Source organism: Fusarium phalaenopsidis (assembly GCF_050370095.1).
Source record: "Fusarium phalaenopsidis strain FUZ10S chromosome Unknown contig_32302, whole genome shotgun sequence".
NCBI classification, from domain to species: domain Eukaryota; kingdom Fungi; phylum Ascomycota; class Sordariomycetes; order Hypocreales; family Nectriaceae; genus Fusarium; species Fusarium phalaenopsidis.
In genome coordinates this window covers 4,518,262-4,534,869 of record NW_028145405.1, presented here as the reverse complement: position 1 = coordinate 4,534,869, position 16,608 = coordinate 4,518,262, and the positions used below count along the sequence as shown (strand labels likewise).

The 16,608-nt window shown below is 53.5% G+C and overlaps 7 protein-coding genes across 7 annotated transcripts; 5 read left to right on the top strand and 2 right to left on the bottom strand.

The window, feature by feature from the left end:
* Positions 1-2,578: 2,578 nt before the first annotated feature.
* On the bottom strand, positions 2,579-2,981 carry LRP88_08756 (DNA-directed RNA polymerase core subunit RPB10; the record flags this gene model as incomplete). Its single annotated transcript, XM_083245256.1, has 4 exons — positions 2,579-2,633; positions 2,691-2,777; positions 2,829-2,890; positions 2,946-2,981. The coding sequence occupies 4 exons, from the start codon at positions 2,979-2,981 to the stop codon at positions 2,579-2,581; spliced, it is 240 nt and encodes a 79-aa protein (XP_083099750.1).
* Positions 2,982-3,319: 338 nt separating this feature from the next.
* On the top strand, positions 3,320-6,324 carry LRP88_08755 (uncharacterized protein; the record flags this gene model as incomplete). The annotated part of the gene is made up of 3 exons (XM_083245255.1): positions 3,320-3,648; positions 3,696-4,510; positions 4,562-6,324. The coding sequence occupies 3 exons, from the start codon at positions 3,320-3,322 to the stop codon at positions 6,322-6,324; spliced, it is 2,907 nt and encodes a 968-aa protein (XP_083099749.1).
* A 577-nt stretch (positions 6,325-6,901) lies between these two features.
* Positions 6,902-8,122, top strand: LRP88_08754 (isopenicillin N synthase family dioxygenase; the record flags this gene model as incomplete). Its single annotated transcript, XM_083245254.1, has 2 exons — positions 6,902-7,101; positions 7,153-8,122. The coding sequence occupies 2 exons, from the start codon at positions 6,902-6,904 to the stop codon at positions 8,120-8,122; spliced, it is 1,170 nt and encodes a 389-aa protein (XP_083099748.1).
* Positions 8,123-8,375: 253 nt separating this feature from the next.
* On the bottom strand, positions 8,376-8,777 carry LRP88_08753 (At2g23090 like protein; the record flags this gene model as incomplete). The annotated part of the gene is made up of 4 exons (XM_083245253.1): positions 8,376-8,445; positions 8,502-8,572; positions 8,638-8,709; positions 8,769-8,777. The coding sequence occupies 4 exons, from the start codon at positions 8,775-8,777 to the stop codon at positions 8,376-8,378; spliced, it is 222 nt and encodes a 73-aa protein (XP_083099747.1).
* A 3,017-nt stretch (positions 8,778-11,794) lies between these two features.
* Positions 11,795-13,292, top strand: LRP88_08752 (FAD-binding oxidoreductase; the record flags this gene model as incomplete). The annotated part of the gene is made up of 2 exons (XM_083245252.1): positions 11,795-11,917; positions 11,973-13,292. The coding sequence occupies 2 exons, from the start codon at positions 11,795-11,797 to the stop codon at positions 13,290-13,292; spliced, it is 1,443 nt and encodes a 480-aa protein (XP_083099746.1).
* A 384-nt stretch (positions 13,293-13,676) lies between these two features.
* On the top strand, positions 13,677-14,595 carry LRP88_08751 (uncharacterized protein; the record flags this gene model as incomplete). The annotated part of the gene is made up of 3 exons (XM_083245251.1): positions 13,677-13,788; positions 13,848-13,980; positions 14,052-14,595. The coding sequence occupies 3 exons, from the start codon at positions 13,677-13,679 to the stop codon at positions 14,593-14,595; spliced, it is 789 nt and encodes a 262-aa protein (XP_083099745.1).
* A 539-nt stretch (positions 14,596-15,134) lies between these two features.
* LRP88_08750 (DUF1479 domain-containing protein) lies at positions 15,135-16,577 on the top strand (the record flags this gene model as incomplete). The annotated part of the gene is made up of 1 exon (XM_083245250.1): positions 15,135-16,577. The coding sequence occupies one exon, from the start codon at positions 15,135-15,137 to the stop codon at positions 16,575-16,577; it is 1,443 nt and encodes a 480-aa protein (XP_083099744.1).
* Positions 16,578-16,608: the final 31 nt, after the last annotated feature.

The window sequence follows — 16,608 nt, the reverse complement described above, 5'->3', positions numbered from 1 at the left end:
GGCTTTCAACAGGCTGGGACGGCGTTCAGCCTGCTTCTCAGTGTCGAAGCGACATGGACATTGTTGATTTACGTAAACGGTGTTCATGGCCACAGTCTTGTCTGGAGCCTCGTTCTCTCCGTCACTTTGCTTCTTTGTGGCTCAAGGTGATCGAGAAGGGTGCTTCCGCTTTCGGCGCGGAACGCACTGTTGACGTCCAGAATATCCATGCGTCTGCGGAAACGCCCGAGAGCCTGGCATCTATCATTGCTTTTGATCAACAGTCTTTCGACCGACAATCTTGAAGTGGAAGGGCTCAAAATCCAGGGCTTGTTGGCGGATTATCCTCTAGTCCTCGCATTATCCATGTCAACTTGGAGACAGACCTGGCTAGGATTCTTGTCCCAGGAGCCATTTTAGCGTGGTGACAGCTCCTATGCCTGCTGCGTCGTTTCAGTTATCACAGCGCTAGACAGACTGTCGGAACCGCTCTAACGATTCCATCCCATCCAGGCGGTGCGGGGACGACAGCCCGTTGGCTAGCTTGTAGTGTACCTTTGGTGACTCCATGGGTTCGCTCTTCCAGGAAGCTTGCTTCCTGGTTCTTTCGAATTCGGGTGCCTTTCTCGATCCCTTCTTCAACCCACAGAGACGGGGCTGAGGCGTGATTCTTCTTCCTTCCGGGATGGGTCCCGGGATCCACAGCAAAAGAGGCACCGAAGCTTGAATGTTACCCAAGCTGCCTGCTCATCGACATATCGAGCACGCTGCAACATGATGGTTCCGTCGAGGCACATGCTCCGAGTTCCTTGGCCGGCCCGTTGAACATTTCGAGCTAAAAGTCCGGGGCAAGAGTGCAACTGACGCGGCCGAGGCCATGGCCATGAAGGAAGGATCTGAGCAGAGGGCGGAGTTGAAAGTGCATTGCATGCTTAGGCGCCGGCGCGGCCTGGTATCCCAACCCCATTCAATTGACGCGGTATCGCATATTGCTGCATCGTGCAACCCGACCCGACGGCTTAAGCCAACCTCTTATGGCACGGTTGCCGTCTCGTTGTTGGCCCTAGCAAAAACGTCGTGCTGGATCGGCGGGATGGCTCATGCCGCTTGTTCAAGTGCGCGGTTGTTGCCCGCTTTCAGCAACTCGTCTGACCACCCAGACGCGGCAATCTGTCTTGTTGAGCTGTCGAGTGGTCTTGACTGTCCAGTATCAGATGGCACAGGGGAGAATTGTTGGCTCTATAACACCATCAGGTATTGCCAGAGCCGGTCGTCTTGATTGCATCTTAGCAAATGAGACGGTTGAGGAGGATACCACTGTATCCTTGTCACAACCAATCACAGCGACTGGCGAATTTCGCCCGCCTTTGGTGTTAACCAGACCAACCTCCAAGTGCTCACTCTTCAGAGGACGACCCGAGACGTTGGATAGGCTGACTGGTCTAGGTGTATTAGGGCTGGAAACTGAGTGGCTGGCCTCAAATGTCGGCCGCGTTCCGCATTGGCTGTGAACAAGTTCAGCCTTAATGCTTTGTTCCACGTCTCTTCCTCAAACTTGGCACACCAACTGGTCTGCCCTATGGCCTGGCCTAGGGAAGCACATGTGGTGTTCAGGCTCTGCAGGGAGTCCCAGTGTCTGGTTATGGGGTGGCATCCCGGCTCACCCTTGGTGTTGGTCAGTCACCAAGTGCCCTCATTGAGAGTTGCATACCCTGCCATCCGATGTCTCTACTGACACACAACACTCGGTAACCCGGACATGGCCTTCCTGTGAGAAGGTTGGCCCGAAAATGCCGAGCCCTGCAATGAGACGATTCTGCTGATGTGTCTGTGAACTCGGACCTTTTGCGTCTCCGACAGTCTGGATCGGCGAATCGTTTGGCTTGCGGTGCGGAGTTGTTGGCCTGCAGCGAGATTTTCTACAAGCCTGCTGTTCAACATGGCTCGGCCAACAGTCTTCGCGTGAATTACCAGGGAGGCTCCTAGAGAGGGCCTCGGCCAACACCAACAAGCCGAATCGATACGAGAGACTTGTCACGGCCGGTGTTGCTCGGTCAGGTGAGATTTTCGATATGCAAGGCTGCATCGCTGGTCCCGTTAAGCGAAGAAGCTTGTTGGCTCCATCTCCTAGGCGTTACTTTATGCGCATGATGTCTGCCCATCCCCTTTGTTCTCTCTTGTCGCAGGCGCTTGTCCACCGCTCTTTGCGCACAGGCCTTGACGGGGGTGGTGGGGGAGGCCTGGGGAGGTGCAAAAGTAACCTATCCGCCAAGTAATAAGCAATCATAGCTCCTCGCTCAGATCATCAGCCTCACTTGAGGGCAGGATACGGAACCGAGGGTTCTTGCTGACTGATCATGTCGGTTGGCCATACAAAGAAGTGAGTTGGGTGCAGATGACGCCCCAAGAGAGTCAATGGGTGTAGTACACCTGGGCATCTCGAGCACGTTTGGGTAAGACACTGTGAATTAAGAGTACTCGCGTGCTCTAGCCCTTTCAATGCGAAGTCCTCCATACGCCATCCAAACGAGGTACTTGTTTAAATTCCATTAACGCCAAACCATGCACGATCTTTATGTTCCATTGTCAAGGGCGGGCCTTATTCGTTCTCGTTGAGACGCTGCTTCTTCTCGTTTCGGCCATCAGGCGTGTACCTAAAAACATGTCAGTATCAGGCTGGCAATTATATTGTCTCCGTGGTGTCGTCGTACTTGAGAAGCTTCTCGATAAGATCAACGTGGGTCATGATCATGCGGCGGCAGCAGTATCGCTTCAGACCGAGCTCGTCCATAGCGTCACTGAACACGTGTGTTAGCCTCTATTCGATTGCGCCATAGGATTTGCCGTACCCATCGGTCTTTCGGGGATCTGCGATCAGTTGAAGGTAACGCTCCCAAAGGTCGCCAGTGACCTAAACAATTAGTCAGTAGGTCGCTCGAGTAACGTGATGCCGGAGGACTAGTCACCTTTCCGCAGGAGAAGCAACGGATGGGGATAATCATCTTGGCTTTGTGATAGAGTTGCGCGGCAACGATGGCTGTCTCGAGAAGATTTGCGACAAAGGTGATGGATGCGTCTTGGAGAAAGCTCGCGATTCTTTGGCGTCGTTCCTGAGTTTGAAAATAAATTCTACCTTCCGACGTTTGTCCGGAGGCCGGCTTATCTTATCAGCAACAAAAAGTTCACCAAAGTGGGACCAAAATTTCTGCGAACTCCCAGCAGATGCACAGGCAGGCGCCTTTTCCCTGGACAAACCACCTCGCAACAAAACCTTCTTGTCCGTCGCGAGAGCAACACTCGATATCTGTCTCGACTGTGCAGACAGGAAGAGGTGGCGAAAATGGCTGGCCACAAGAGTCCCCGGACGAAACTCGACCCGAACAAGAAGCGCAAGCGGGACCTGAATGAGAACGACTCGAGATCGAAGCGCCTCAGAGCTGAGCGGAAGTTGAACAAGGCCAATGGGCGCAAGTCGGATGCCAGTGAATTGCCCAGCGCAAATGGCGTCGTAGCTGAGCTGGATGGGCTCGCGGGAGCCCTGGAGGCTCCTGGATCCAGGGAGCTCGAGATTGTCCGACAATTCGACAATGCTGAGGCAGGATGGCGCGTCTCCAAACCCATGGGTGGCAGGATGCTCGATATTGACCCTATCCTGACTGAAGATGAACAGTGAGCTCATCAAGTGCCACTGAAATTGGCTTGGCTAACTTTTATAGACATCTCATCCTCGCCTACAACACCTCGATCCAGGTGTACTCGGCAGCCGACTCCTTGCTTGTGCGCCGAATCCCAATCACCGCAGCCGACTCGTCAGAACAAAAGGCCTCGGCGCCTGCCCACATTGTCGCAATGCGGCACTCAAAGCAAGACTCGAATATCATCTGGGTCGCATGCTCCGATGGACATGTGTTCCAGGTCGACTGGACAAGCTCTAAGACCCCCGTGTCGTTCCAAACGCGATCCCGAACTGCCAACGCTCTGGTGGTCTTGACGAAGAACATCTCTGGAAAGGCACAGGAACTCGTCCTTGTTGCCGAGTCGGATAAGCCCCGACGGATAGAGGTTGTCGCATACTCAGGAAATGTCAAGGTGGAGTCTGAACCCAAGGTTGTCTTGGCGATGAAGAAGTCGGGCAATGGCCTGCAACTGCTGGAAGCGAGCGATGACGGCCAGGTCCTGGTCGGTGGATTCAACGATCGCCTCTTCTTTGGCGTCCCTTCCCAGCCTCAATTTGACAACCTGGCGGCCTTGGAGTATGAGATCTACACCTTTGATGTCCCGGACCTCGTTACCGCCCTCGACCTCAGAGTGTACCCCAGGCCAGCGACAGGAGGAAGGAAGGCGCGACAGGAGACTGCGCCTGTGCTCGACATCATTGTTGGTGGCGCCCGCGGTTCCATCTATCTTTATCGCGATGCCCTGGCTCGAAGCCAGGCCCTTGCCAAGTCCGGTTCTGATAAAGAGCCCATTCAAGCACAAAACTTCCACTGGCACCGAAGGGCTGTGCATGCGGTGAAATGGTCACGAGATGGTATGTGTTTCGAAATAGCGTAGCTGCACCTGCTCATACTGACTTTCATAGGCCACTACATGATCTCGGGAGGTTCCGAAAATGCTTTAGTACTATGGCAGATGGACACTGGAAGAAAGGACTTCCTGCCACATCTTTCTGGCTGTGTTGAGAACATCACCGTTTCCTCAAATGGATCAGCCTACGCCGTCCACCTCGACGATAACTCGGCCATGATCATTTCAACAGCCGAGATGAAGCCAACAGCATACGTTGCTGGCATTCAGTCGGCTGCTGTCAATGTCTCGACGCCCAAGGATCAATTGGTTCAGCGAACGTGGAAGGCGCCTGAAGGTATCCAAAGACCAATCCCGGCTGCCATTAACCCATCCGACCACTCAAGATTGCACGTCTGCGTTGGGAACGGTCGTCAGGCTACTCTTGCGGGAGGGTTCTCTGCTCCCTTGCTGCAGACATTCGACCTCGAGTCCTTCCGAAGTGTGTCACAGCAAGCCCTGGCTCGTACTCAGCCCACAGATGTCAACATCACAAACAAGGGTCACCCAATTGGCGAGCCCCTCATCACCCATATAGCATTCTCGGCTGATGGAGAGTGGCTTGCTAGCGTGGACACCTGGGAACCTTCATCGCGAGACGTGGATAATGTCCTCAGCGATATGAAAGACCAGTTCATCCATGAGCGACGAGAAGTCTACCTGAAGTTCTGGGAGGCGCGCAAGGGCGAGGACCAGATCGCCCTTGTTTCCAGGATCAACGCGCCTCATGCTACAAGCCGTAACGAGGCGGTTCTTGATTTGGCGTCGAACCCCGTCTCAACATGCTTTGCGACTATCGGCACTGATGGATCAGTCCGCCTGTGGCGCCCCAAGACGAGGTCTCAGAATGGCATTCTCGTGAAGGGCCCCAACGGCCGGGAAGTTTTTACCTGGAGCTGCTCGCAAGTGATTGCTGTGGGTGACGGCGTGTCCCCAGACGGCACCGTCGACATCCCCGACTCATCCGCCAAGTATGAGCCTCAGGGAAGCATTGCCTTTTCAGAAGACGGCTCAACCCTTTTTGTGGCTTTCGGAACGGCTGGCTCTGGCTCAGTCTATGTAATTGATGCTGCATCTGGCGAGGTCGTCAAGACGCTTGAAGGCCAATGGAAGGGTCAGTTGCGGTCTATTCGCGCCCTTTCGCCATTTGTTGTCATCTTGTCTGATGAGCTGCGGGTCTACGATGTTGTAAGCGATGAGCTACGCTACGGCATTGTGATGCCCGAGTCCCTACAAGCCAACGAGCTGCTTCAACTCGCCGTTGATCACACCTCTGGGCACTTTGCTCTTGCTCTACCAGCGAGCGAGGGCTCCCTCCTGGCCGTGTTTGAGCCTGAAGAGACAGAGCCCTTGTTGGTGCGCAGCACGCCTCAAAGGGTTGTCAGCCTGGTATCTGCTCCTGACACAAGCGGCTTCATTGCTCTCGATGATGCGGCGCAGGTGTGGGTAGTTGCGGAGGGATCCGACCCCTCGTCCCTCGCCACTGTTCAGCCTCTGGAGGACCTGCGTCTTGAAGGCACTGATGTAAACGGCGGTGACAAGGTTGCTCTCATTGATGAGGATGAGGAGATGGCGAGTGACGACGAGGCCGAGGCTGAAGGCGAAGTCGAAGCCGAGGATGTGGAGATGGAAGACGACGATGTTCACCACAGCGTCATCAACCAGCAGCACTTGGCAGACATCTTTGATGCTGCTCCTGCGTTCGCCGCACCTCCGATTGAGGACATGTTCTACAAGGTTACGGGCCTGCTTGCGACAAAGCCTCTCTCAGCTTCATGATAAGATAGGATATATACGAGGGGTGAAGTGGGCTATTTTGCCAAGCCCAATGTATTATACTAGACGTGGTCTGGTTGCAGAATCCCGGTCTCTGGGTTGTCAGGCATTGCATTGCCGGCGTCGGCGTTGAACAGGGTTGGTTGAAGACAGACACAAGACAAGACACAACATGTGCAGATGTAACATCATTACCGAAATCGGCATCCCGGGCTGGAGGGAAGCAATCACCAACCAGACGCCACCCGGCATCCATCGGCGGAACCGGGAACCGGGAATCGGGTCAGTCGTGGATACACTGCAAGGTGCGGGGAGAGGAGACGAGAGGACGAGAAAAGAAGCAGGAAGAGAAAAAGGTGTGTCCTGGTGGACCAATTGCGCCATGGCGCGATGAGGTGATGGGATGGATGGACGAGTTTATCTTGGCTACTTACCTATCTTTTTTTATTACTTATTTTGCGAGACAAGACAAGACCAAGATACCAAGTTACAAATCAACAAATTGCATCCATTGTCAGCCGGCACTTTAAGCTTTTAAACCCCGTTGTCGATCTTGTCCATCTACCACTGCAACTCGGCCATGTCGTTTACCTCTATCCCAATCCTGGACCTGGCTGCGGCTCGAGATCCGGCTACCAAGCCTGGGTTCCTCAAGGAGCTCCGCCATGCGCTGATGGAGGTTGGCTTCCTGTATCTCAAGAACGTCGGCATTCCCGATGAGGTGTTTCAGAGGGTCATTGATCTGGGCAAGGGATTCTTTGGCATTCCTGAAGAGGAGAAGTAAGTCTTGTTTCTACTTTGAAGAGTTGGTGAGTACTAACACCTAACCAGGCTCAAGATTGAGATGAAGAATGCCCCGTCATTCTTGGGTTACTCTCGCCTCTCGGCCGAGATCACGGCTGGAGAGATTGACCACCGCGAGCAGATTGACCTCTCAACAGAGCATCCCATCCCCAAGGAAGGCTCCCCTCTGTACAGGAACCTACTGGCCCCTAACCAATGGCCCGCCGAAGAGTCTATCCCCGGCTTTCGGAGCACCTACACGGACTACATGAACCGCATGGGCGACATCTCCATCTACTTCACCTCCCTCATCGCCGAGGCCATCGAGCTCCCCAGCGATGCCTTTTCCAAGTACTTTGACGCTGACCAGCAGCATAAGCTCAAGATCGTCAAGTACCCGGACCTCGCCGAGCTCGGCCGCGGGGGGGATGCGCAGGGTCAGGGTGTCGGACCGCACAAGGACAGCATGCTCACGAGCTACCTCCTCCAAGCAACTTCCCACAAGGGGCTGCAGGTGCAGAACGTCCGTGGAGAGTGGATCGACTGCGAACCCATCCCGGGGACGCTCGTCGTGGCCATCGGACAGGGTCTCGAGGCGTTGACGCAGGGTGTCTGTGTGTCGACGACGCACCGCGTGCTCTCGCCGGCCGCTGGCTCAGGAGCTCGCTTCTCCATCCCCTTCTTCCAAGGCGTGCGCATGGACGCAGAGTTTGAGGACCTCGAGAAGGTGGGCGTGGGCCGCGTGCCGGAGAGCGTGAGGGAGCAGCGCCGGCAAATCGTGGAGCGTAACGGCGGCCGTATCGACGATGTCGAGTTTACGTTCCGCGCTGGAGGCGTTTCAAAGACGCTGGGCGAGGCAACGCTGCGCAACCGCGTCAAGAGCCACCAGGACGTCGGTGAGCGTTGGTACCCGGATATTCTCGCCGCGATCCATGAGGAGCAGGCAAAGGCCAAGAAGCAGCGGGAGGAGGCTGCGCTGGTGGTCGAGACACCTCCCCAGGCCGTGGAGGCTCATTAAGTGGCAGGCATGGAGGGGGAGAAAGTTATCTCTCCATGGAATCATAGCAAGCGAGTCATAAGAACCATGTAAAAGCATTTCCGTCGTGAGTTTCTCGTCACAGCATCTCCGTGTTCCCAGTCTTTGCTCTCCCCCTTGTTCTATCACACCACAACAACACAAGTACGCCTCGCTTCGCTAAAATGCTCCCAAATGTGTTCCCTTAGTACGCCTAATCGTTTTGCTCTGATAAGGCTCGTTTCGTCAAGAGCAGTTACTGCTCATAGGTAGGGAAGCACTCGGCCAGCGTCTTGCTGTGCTTGTTCTCGGCGTGCTCGGCGAGACTGAAGATAAGTTGTTAGATCGGTCAACTCGGGAGGGAGTATCGTGGGGGACATACGCGGGACCCTTGGTGGTCTTGAGGAAGGTCGACTTGCAGACCTGGCACTGGATGTCGCAAGCCTGCTTGTTCTGTTTCCGAGAGGATCAGTATTCGAACAGAGGACTTTGAGACGAGAGGAGGACGGTAGACTCACCACCTTGAGCTGGGACTTGGCAGTCTTGCCCTCCTTCTGAGCGCGCTCGCGCTTCTGCTGAGCCTTGGCACCCTGTATTCTCAAGTCAGTCCCAAATGTCATTTACCTCTCTAATGGACGATTAAACATACGTTACCCATGATTGCGACGTGTGTGGTAGAACAAGAACGTAGAGTAGAGAGGTTTTTTTTATTGGCGGTGTTGAAGAATGTAAGATGGGATTTTAAACGGAAAACGGAGGGGGACCAACCATTTATTCTTTCCTCTGACTTTTTGCACGGGCCGTTATCTATAAATGGCACCTTTTTTTTTTCTCCGTCCTCCTTGTCCCGTTCGGTCGCTTAAGGGTCTCGACCATTCCGGAACATGGCACGTTTCGTTACACAGTGCGTGTTTTCCCTGTGATACCAACACAATCACCACCCACGCACCCCCTTTCAACTCACGCTCATACCGAATCATCATGAAAGATTTTGGCACAATTCCTGAATCTTTACTTGATTTCCCACCTCCTGTGAATACTCCTCCCTATTTTCGCATAAATCATGAAGGCCGGAGGTGAGTACGATAAATGCTCAGGCTTCTCAACCAGTAGTCACACTTTCATGACCGTCTATACACATGGGGCTTCACCATCTTCCGTACTATCTACACGCCTGATTCAGATGAGAGGTTTGCCAGAGCCGTCGAGGAGCTTAACCAACTCGCACGCGAGTACGTCTTTGGTGACCTACCAGGGCCCCGTGAGCCTGGCCAAGAGCCTTTTGATCCTCGCCCAAGTGAGGAACTAGCTCGATGATTCTACTGCGACATCATACAAGATGCTGCTACATTAGATGGAGCAACCCCTGATGAAGTAGGTAGATTGTTTGATGCCTGGGTCGCTGAGCATTTGCAGCTACAAGGCCGCCGCGGCATCAAAATAGGCCGCTTTTGCGTCTGTCTCGTGTTCGACCAGCAGGGCATAGACCACTTCCTTCAGGTAGATAGAGCCAACAAGAGCTTTAACCGCGCTTAGTATGATCTTTATGTCAAGGTCGTGACTGAGCACTCTTACGAGAATGAAGAGGGGGAAGACAGGTTCTGGATGCGGCTTGGTATTCGAGGGCCGTTGTTGCCATTTGCCTGGCATTGGCCTGACATGGATATCACTGAGATGGGAGTAGAGGGTGAGACGGGGAGGATTCGGAATTATTATGGCTGGCGTTGTTGAACTTCGCCTTGTTGAGACGCAGTGTTAGGTATGGTAGCGAAGAGGGTGGTCTCCGCGACTCGAGCGACATGGTCTCGGGCAAAGAATCAACTTGCGAGTGCAGCACCAAGTACTGCTGTCCTGGAGGTGGCGACTATTTCTCAACCGAAGAGTACGAAGCAATTGACCGCAGGAGCGTCCATCTTGAGCTTGAAACGGATTCTGATGAGCATGAAGTGAGCTATCAGGATCTGGAGGCTCAGGCACCAGGTGACGAAAGGGAGTCCACAATAACGTTCCCTGATGGAGCTAGGTTGAGTATCACTCAGAGGAAGTGAGAATATCGACGCATATCTTTCCACCAACTACATGGATGGACGTTGACTCTTCCTGTTAGTGTCCTCCGTCAGGGGCGAGAAACTGGTCCGCAAACCACCCCATCTAGACTTTGGTTTACCTTCCCACCAACACGCCTGGTTGTGTTGATGTGCACCCGATTAGAGTCACGATTTCGTCCAACGCGCTCGGCGTGAATAGTAAGTTGTTGGACTTCAGTTCATGCCTTGTCAACCAGCCAACACTGTATCTTAGTTGAACACATCGTCGATCTCAGCACCATCGCAAGATTCCTCATGACCGCCTTAGCTACTAGCGCCATCCGGGAAGGCATTGTTCGTGGAACCATGTTTTTTGGACTATAATCTGCCGCCGCACCTGAATGCCCAGACTATAACCACGTTCGAAAACGATTGGACAACGACGCAGCCACTCAGCCGTATCTTCCACACGTTGGGGAGTACTAGAAACCGCTCTCTATTCGTACTACTAAATCCAGGCTTGGACCAAGTCAAGACATGGTACGTTTCGTCGCACAGTGCGTGCTTTCCCCAGTGATACCGAGCCTGATTGTGAAATGTAGCATGTCAAACAATTAGTCGAGAATTATAGAATGCCAATAGAGCATCAGAATAGACCTAACACGTGAAGTTAATTAGCATCCAAACCTCTTCAACGCCCTGTTTGCACTGGCTGGAATGTTCAAGTTGTGTCGTTTTTCTCCAAACCTGATGCTTTCCAGGGATTGATGGCTCGCTTACAACCCAGCACACCAGGCGAGTGTGCGTAATTGGAATACGGTGGTGTTGGGCAGCAAGAAATCTGATGATAAAATCATGATTGGGGATCATTTAGCATGATGAGCAAGGAGAATATTATCATACCTTTCAAATGCCTGTGATAATAAAGATTGTTCAGGCTACACAATCTTCTATACTACGGTATCAACTCAGCGAATTAGACCAAGGTCTCTCACCCCAGCCATGCCTCGGTTACAACTAATTAGTCAATTATACGGTCAATTGCCTAGAAGTCCTATCTAGCAGAGACTTCGCTATCGAATAACAAATGCATGGCCTCGAAAAGCGAGCAATGGAGAACAGATCCACCGATTCGAGCCGATTCGCTGAGCCAATACAGCGGTTTGAAAGCCAATCGTTGTTTCAATCGTTGGATCCCTGTGGCAGTGTCTCAACTGTCGATCAATCCAACGAAACCACGACATTTTCTCTGCAACCTGAGAGCCATTCATCAGCTTTCTTCTGCTTCTGGAAGAATCCAAACCCATTAGGTATCTCTTGCCACCAAAAAAACACGCGGCAAAGGAAATCACCTATCATCTGTTCCAATGCTGGGTGTGTAAGCCGCGGCGTGCTATTGTCTACCGCCACCGCTTGCATCCACACAACCTCGCCAATCCCAAGGATCCAAACCAAGCCTCTTTGGACATGAGATCCCTGCATTCTTGAGATCCAGCTTCGGCGCGCTGAGGTGAGCTTGGGCGTCGCTGAGGTGAGCTTGGGGTCCGATTCCAAGCCAGAGGCGCATAAAAGGGCGCCCGAGGTCCTGCTTTTTTGCAGACGTGATCATCTGTGCAATAATTCAACAAACTCATAAAATTAAGTAAAAATGACGGCAGACAAGTTCTCGGCGTTGCGAAAGGAACTAGTCAAGGGACGCCTTCTAGTCCCTGGAGATGATGGATATGAAGCTAGTCTACAGCGATGGAGTCTTACCTGTGTCAAACCAGCTGTGAGTTGAAACACTCCGAACCGAACCTCACAGCAGGGTCTAACTTCAGATTCAGGCAGCTGTAGCCCAGCCCGCAACCGCTGAGGAAGCGAGCGCAGTCGTCAAATTCGCAACGGCCAATGGCATCAAATTCAATGTCAAGGGCGGCGGCCACAGCACCTCGCAATCCTCCAGCGCCCCCTCCCCCGAGGGCATGGTCCTGGACTTGGCTCTTATGAGGAACGTCTCGGTAGATGCAGCTGCCCAGACCGTCTCATTTGGAGGAGGCTGTCTTTGGGAAGACGTTGATGATGCCCTTTGGCCCCACGGGTTGGCGACCGTTGGAGGTACCGTCTCACACACAGGTGTTGGCGGACTGATTCTGCACGGAGGATATGGCATCTTGTCCGGCCTCCACGGGCTGGCCATCGACCAGCTGATCTCTTGCCAAGTTGTGCTAGCAGACGGGAGCATCGTTACCGCATCTCAGTCTGAGAACCCCGATCTCTTCTGGGCTCTGCGAGGCGCCGGCAGCAGCTTTGGTGTTGTGACTCAGTTCACCAGCAGAGCATTTCCACAGGGTGAGATTTGGGGTGGCCTTGTCATCTTAGCCAAAGACAAGCTCCCTACCGTGGTCGATTTCCTCAACAAGTGGGAGGAAACCAATGATGGGAACCAGGCCTTCGTCGCCAGCTTCACCCATGCCCCTCCAGGCCCGGATCCAGAGGCCCCTCGTCCCCTAGTGACCCTCGTGCAGATGGCCCATGTTGGAGCGAATGCAGTCGAGGATGGGCCAAAGTACTTTGCGCCAGTGTTGGAGCTCGACGCGCTCATGAAGCAGGCTGGGCCTATGCCTTATCCCTCGGTCAACAAGGGCGCAGACGCCATGTTTGCTGCAGGTAGCCGATACATGTTTGGCGGCAGCAACTTCACCCTCCCTCTCGAGCTGTCAACAGCCGAGGCAATCCGCGATCGTTTCGAGGCCTTCATCGACGAGAACCTAAGTGCCAAGGGTAGCATGGTAGTCCTCGAGTGCACTCCCCATGGCCAGATTCGATCCGTCCCCATCAAGTCTACAGCCTTTAACTCGCGAGGCAACTACTACAACATCGGTATCGTGTGGAAGTGGGAGGATGAAAGTCTGGACAAGAAGATCCGCGAGTTCAACCGCGAATACCAGAAGGCGGCCCGTGACCTTGGCTACAACGACGCCAGCCTCAAGGACGGCGTGGGCAACTACATCAATTACGTTAGTACCGATGCCGTCTCGGCAGAGAATGCATTCGGGGCAAATGCTAGACGGCTGAGGACGCTGAAGAAGCAATATGATGCCGATAACGTCTTTGACAAGTTGTGGAAGCTGTTGGGAGAGGCTGAGGAGCAATGGGTGGCCTAGGCGATGAGCGAAAGAATTCGAAACACAATGCACGCCCAATTTGGCTTGAGATTATAATTAAATGAGAAATGACATTGTTTTAAAAGAGAGAAGAGATGAAGGGTTTGGTGAAGATCATGAGAGTGGGTGTAAGTGTGTGTGTTTCATGGCGTGCCTTCCGGTTTTGTGCTGTGTTAGTGTGGCTAAGGCCAGCACGGAAATCGCGTCGCGCCTCCAAACTCAGCTTCCATCTTTCATCTTCCAACCTCACCAACCATCACTGGCATGCTACTCTCCTATCGCGCATTGTTCAAACCTGTCTCTCGTCTAAATCTTCAGGTTTCTTCTTCTTCGCGGCGGAAGCCTCAATTCAGCCCACCCAGAATCCTAGGGCGCGTCGCAACAATGGCTTCCAAGACTGCCATCGTCTCTGCACACAAAATCACCATCGACGAGTTCAACCAACTCTTGAGCCAATATCCAGCTCTCATCAAGGAGATCTCTAGCACTAAGGGCGGTATGTCGTTTAGTTCGTGTTCTTGGAGGCTGCGCTAATTCGGATCTTGATGACTGCAGCCAAACCTGGTCAGAAGACCTTGGAGGTGCTTGATGAGTATCGTTACAATGACGCGTTGGATATATTCAGCCCTGGCAAGGACACCCGCCCGATGAAGCTTGATGACATCAAAACCCTTGTCGAGTGGAAGTTGTAAGTGCAATGCGGGTTGTAATTTTGCGTTCAAGCCCGATAATGCGAGAATTGATCTGACCGTTGAACAGACGCCACGGAAAGTTTAGGCCAACATTGATGAAGCTTGTATCTTCAAACGACGCCGACACGGCTGAGGATATCGTCAAGCAAGCCATTGATGCCTACAAAGAGGACACCGACATCAACACGGCCCTCGATGTCTTGACGAAACTCAAGGGCATCGGCCCTGCAACTGCGTCTCTCCTCCTGGCCGTTCATGATGCGACTCGGGTCATCTTTTTCGCCGACGAGGCTTTCTGGTGGCTATGCTGTGATGGAAAGCAGAGCCCTATCAAGTACAATGCCAAGGAGTACCGCTCTCTTTGCTCCGCGGTGAACGATCTACACAAGAGACTTGACGTTGCAGCAAGTGACGTGGAAAGGGTTGCATATGTGTTGATGAAGGGACCATCTTCGCCCAAGCCATCAGATCATGTGGTGCCCTCCAAGGAGGCCAAGAAGAACAGGGCACCATCTTCAACGAAGCGGAAGCCTGCCACCAGAGTTGAGAAGGCTGACGATGCAACCCACGACGCCCCTGTCCTTCGTCGATCGAAGCGAGTCAAGGCTTAACTGAGCTGTCAGCCACCCACGACTCATCGGCAGTCACTCAGCTGCACGCCCAGATCCATGACATTGGAAACTCATCCTATTAGCCCACGAGGCTCCACCAACAAAGGATGCCGTGTCCTCCAGTTGGCAGCTGATCATTCAAGACGTACGACACCCGCAGCTAAATCTGCGTCATTTGGTTCCGGCCCCCAGATTACTCTATTAGGATATAGCTGGAAGACTCAAGATACCTCATGCGGCAACACCGGATCTCCGGCCCGTCATGGCGGTGAGCATCCGAAGAATAACAACTCCAACCGAGGAATTCCCGCCCCAAGAACAACTCTCGAGATAACTAGCCTACCTAGACGTTACGATAAAGATAGCATCGTGGAGTCCGACCCATCAGAACGTGCGCCGCTGCGGGTTGCTCAACTATTATAAATCCAACACCGCCCCACGAAACGCCCATTATGTCGGGCTTTCCCCCATGGACGGGTAGAAGCTCTCACAATTAAAAGGCTCTGACCGTGTTTTGTCAGCCAACTCCTGGGTTCAACATGGCGTCTAATGGCCACCACCGACATGGGCCCTCAAGTAGCATGTTCGCCCAAACCACTGAAGCTATACCGCTTCCCTCCCGTTTTGCACGGATCAAGCGGGGCTTGATTGCTGGCAAGGAAGACCAAATCAAAGCCTCATGGACGAGACTGCTGGTCAAGCTCAAGACAGAAATCGACATTGTTGCCAACAAGGGCCCTGACATTTTCCCATCAATCGAGTTTGACCATCTCAAGAAGGACTCGGAAGCCGCCGAATTTTCATCACAACTCAAGGAACGGGGCGTTGCTGTCATACGGGGTGTTATCCCTCATGATGTAGCTGCTCAGTGGAAGACAGAAACGGATCAATACTTGAAGGAGGACCCACGAGCACAGCGTCTTCCCACGCATGATCCGCATCTCTACGGGATATATTGGTCCCCTGCACAAATCAAGGCTCGAGGCCATGCGAATGTGCTCTATGCCCAGCGTTTCCTCATGAACCTATGGCGATCATCCGACCCAGCAGCGCTTGTCAGTCCCAACTTTCCCGTCAGCTATGCCGATCGCATGAGAATCAGACACCCCGAGGATGAAACATGTTCCTTGAGCGTCTATGTCGATGGCGGGAGCGTGGAGCGCTGGGAGTCCGACGGCTACGGCTCGGCCGGAACATATCAGCGCATCTGGGATGGTGAGTGGGAGGAGTGGGATCCATGGGAGAGCAGCACTCGCCTCAAGGTGACGAGCGATCTGTACAACGGCGATGGCTCGTGTAGCTTGTTCCGCATGTTCCAGGGCTGGATATCACTAAGTGACCTCCCTGTTGGCGAAGGCACCCTCCTCTTGTGTCCCATGATACGGCTCACAACTGCATATCTCCTCCTCCGGCCATTTTTTGTTCCCAATGAGTCCTCGCCAACACACCCAAGCTTCCTTTCTCCAGACAACTGGGCTCTCGAGCAACCTCCCTCGTCTGTCATCCAGGGCGCCCTCCCCTCATACCCCCAAGAACTCAACGAAGCGCTCCACCCTCACCTTCAACTCAACCGTAGCATGATCCCAATACCCAAGCTCGCCCCGGGCGACTATCTTGTCTGGCATTGCGATGCTGTTTATGCCCTAGACCGCCGATGTCGCCCAGATCTACCCACAACGGCGATTCTCTATCTCCCTGCCTGTCCGCTGACACAGACAAACGCACTCTACCTCGTCCGTCAGCGCAAGGCACTGCTTCACGGCGAATCTGGTCCCGACTTTGGTGGTGCTCCCGCGGGTGATCTACCCTTGAAAGCAGAGGAGGCGGTGCAAAAGGTTGGCGAGGCCGGAGGTGCCGATGGAATGCGTGCCATGGGCCTGTTGCCATGGGACGAGGATGATGCTCAGGACGATTGCGAGTTTTCAGTCTTGGAAATGGCGAATGGTATTTTGTTTCCAGAAAAGTATGACATGGATTATTAGAACTGGGTTGGACAGAAGGGCAGTTTGACCA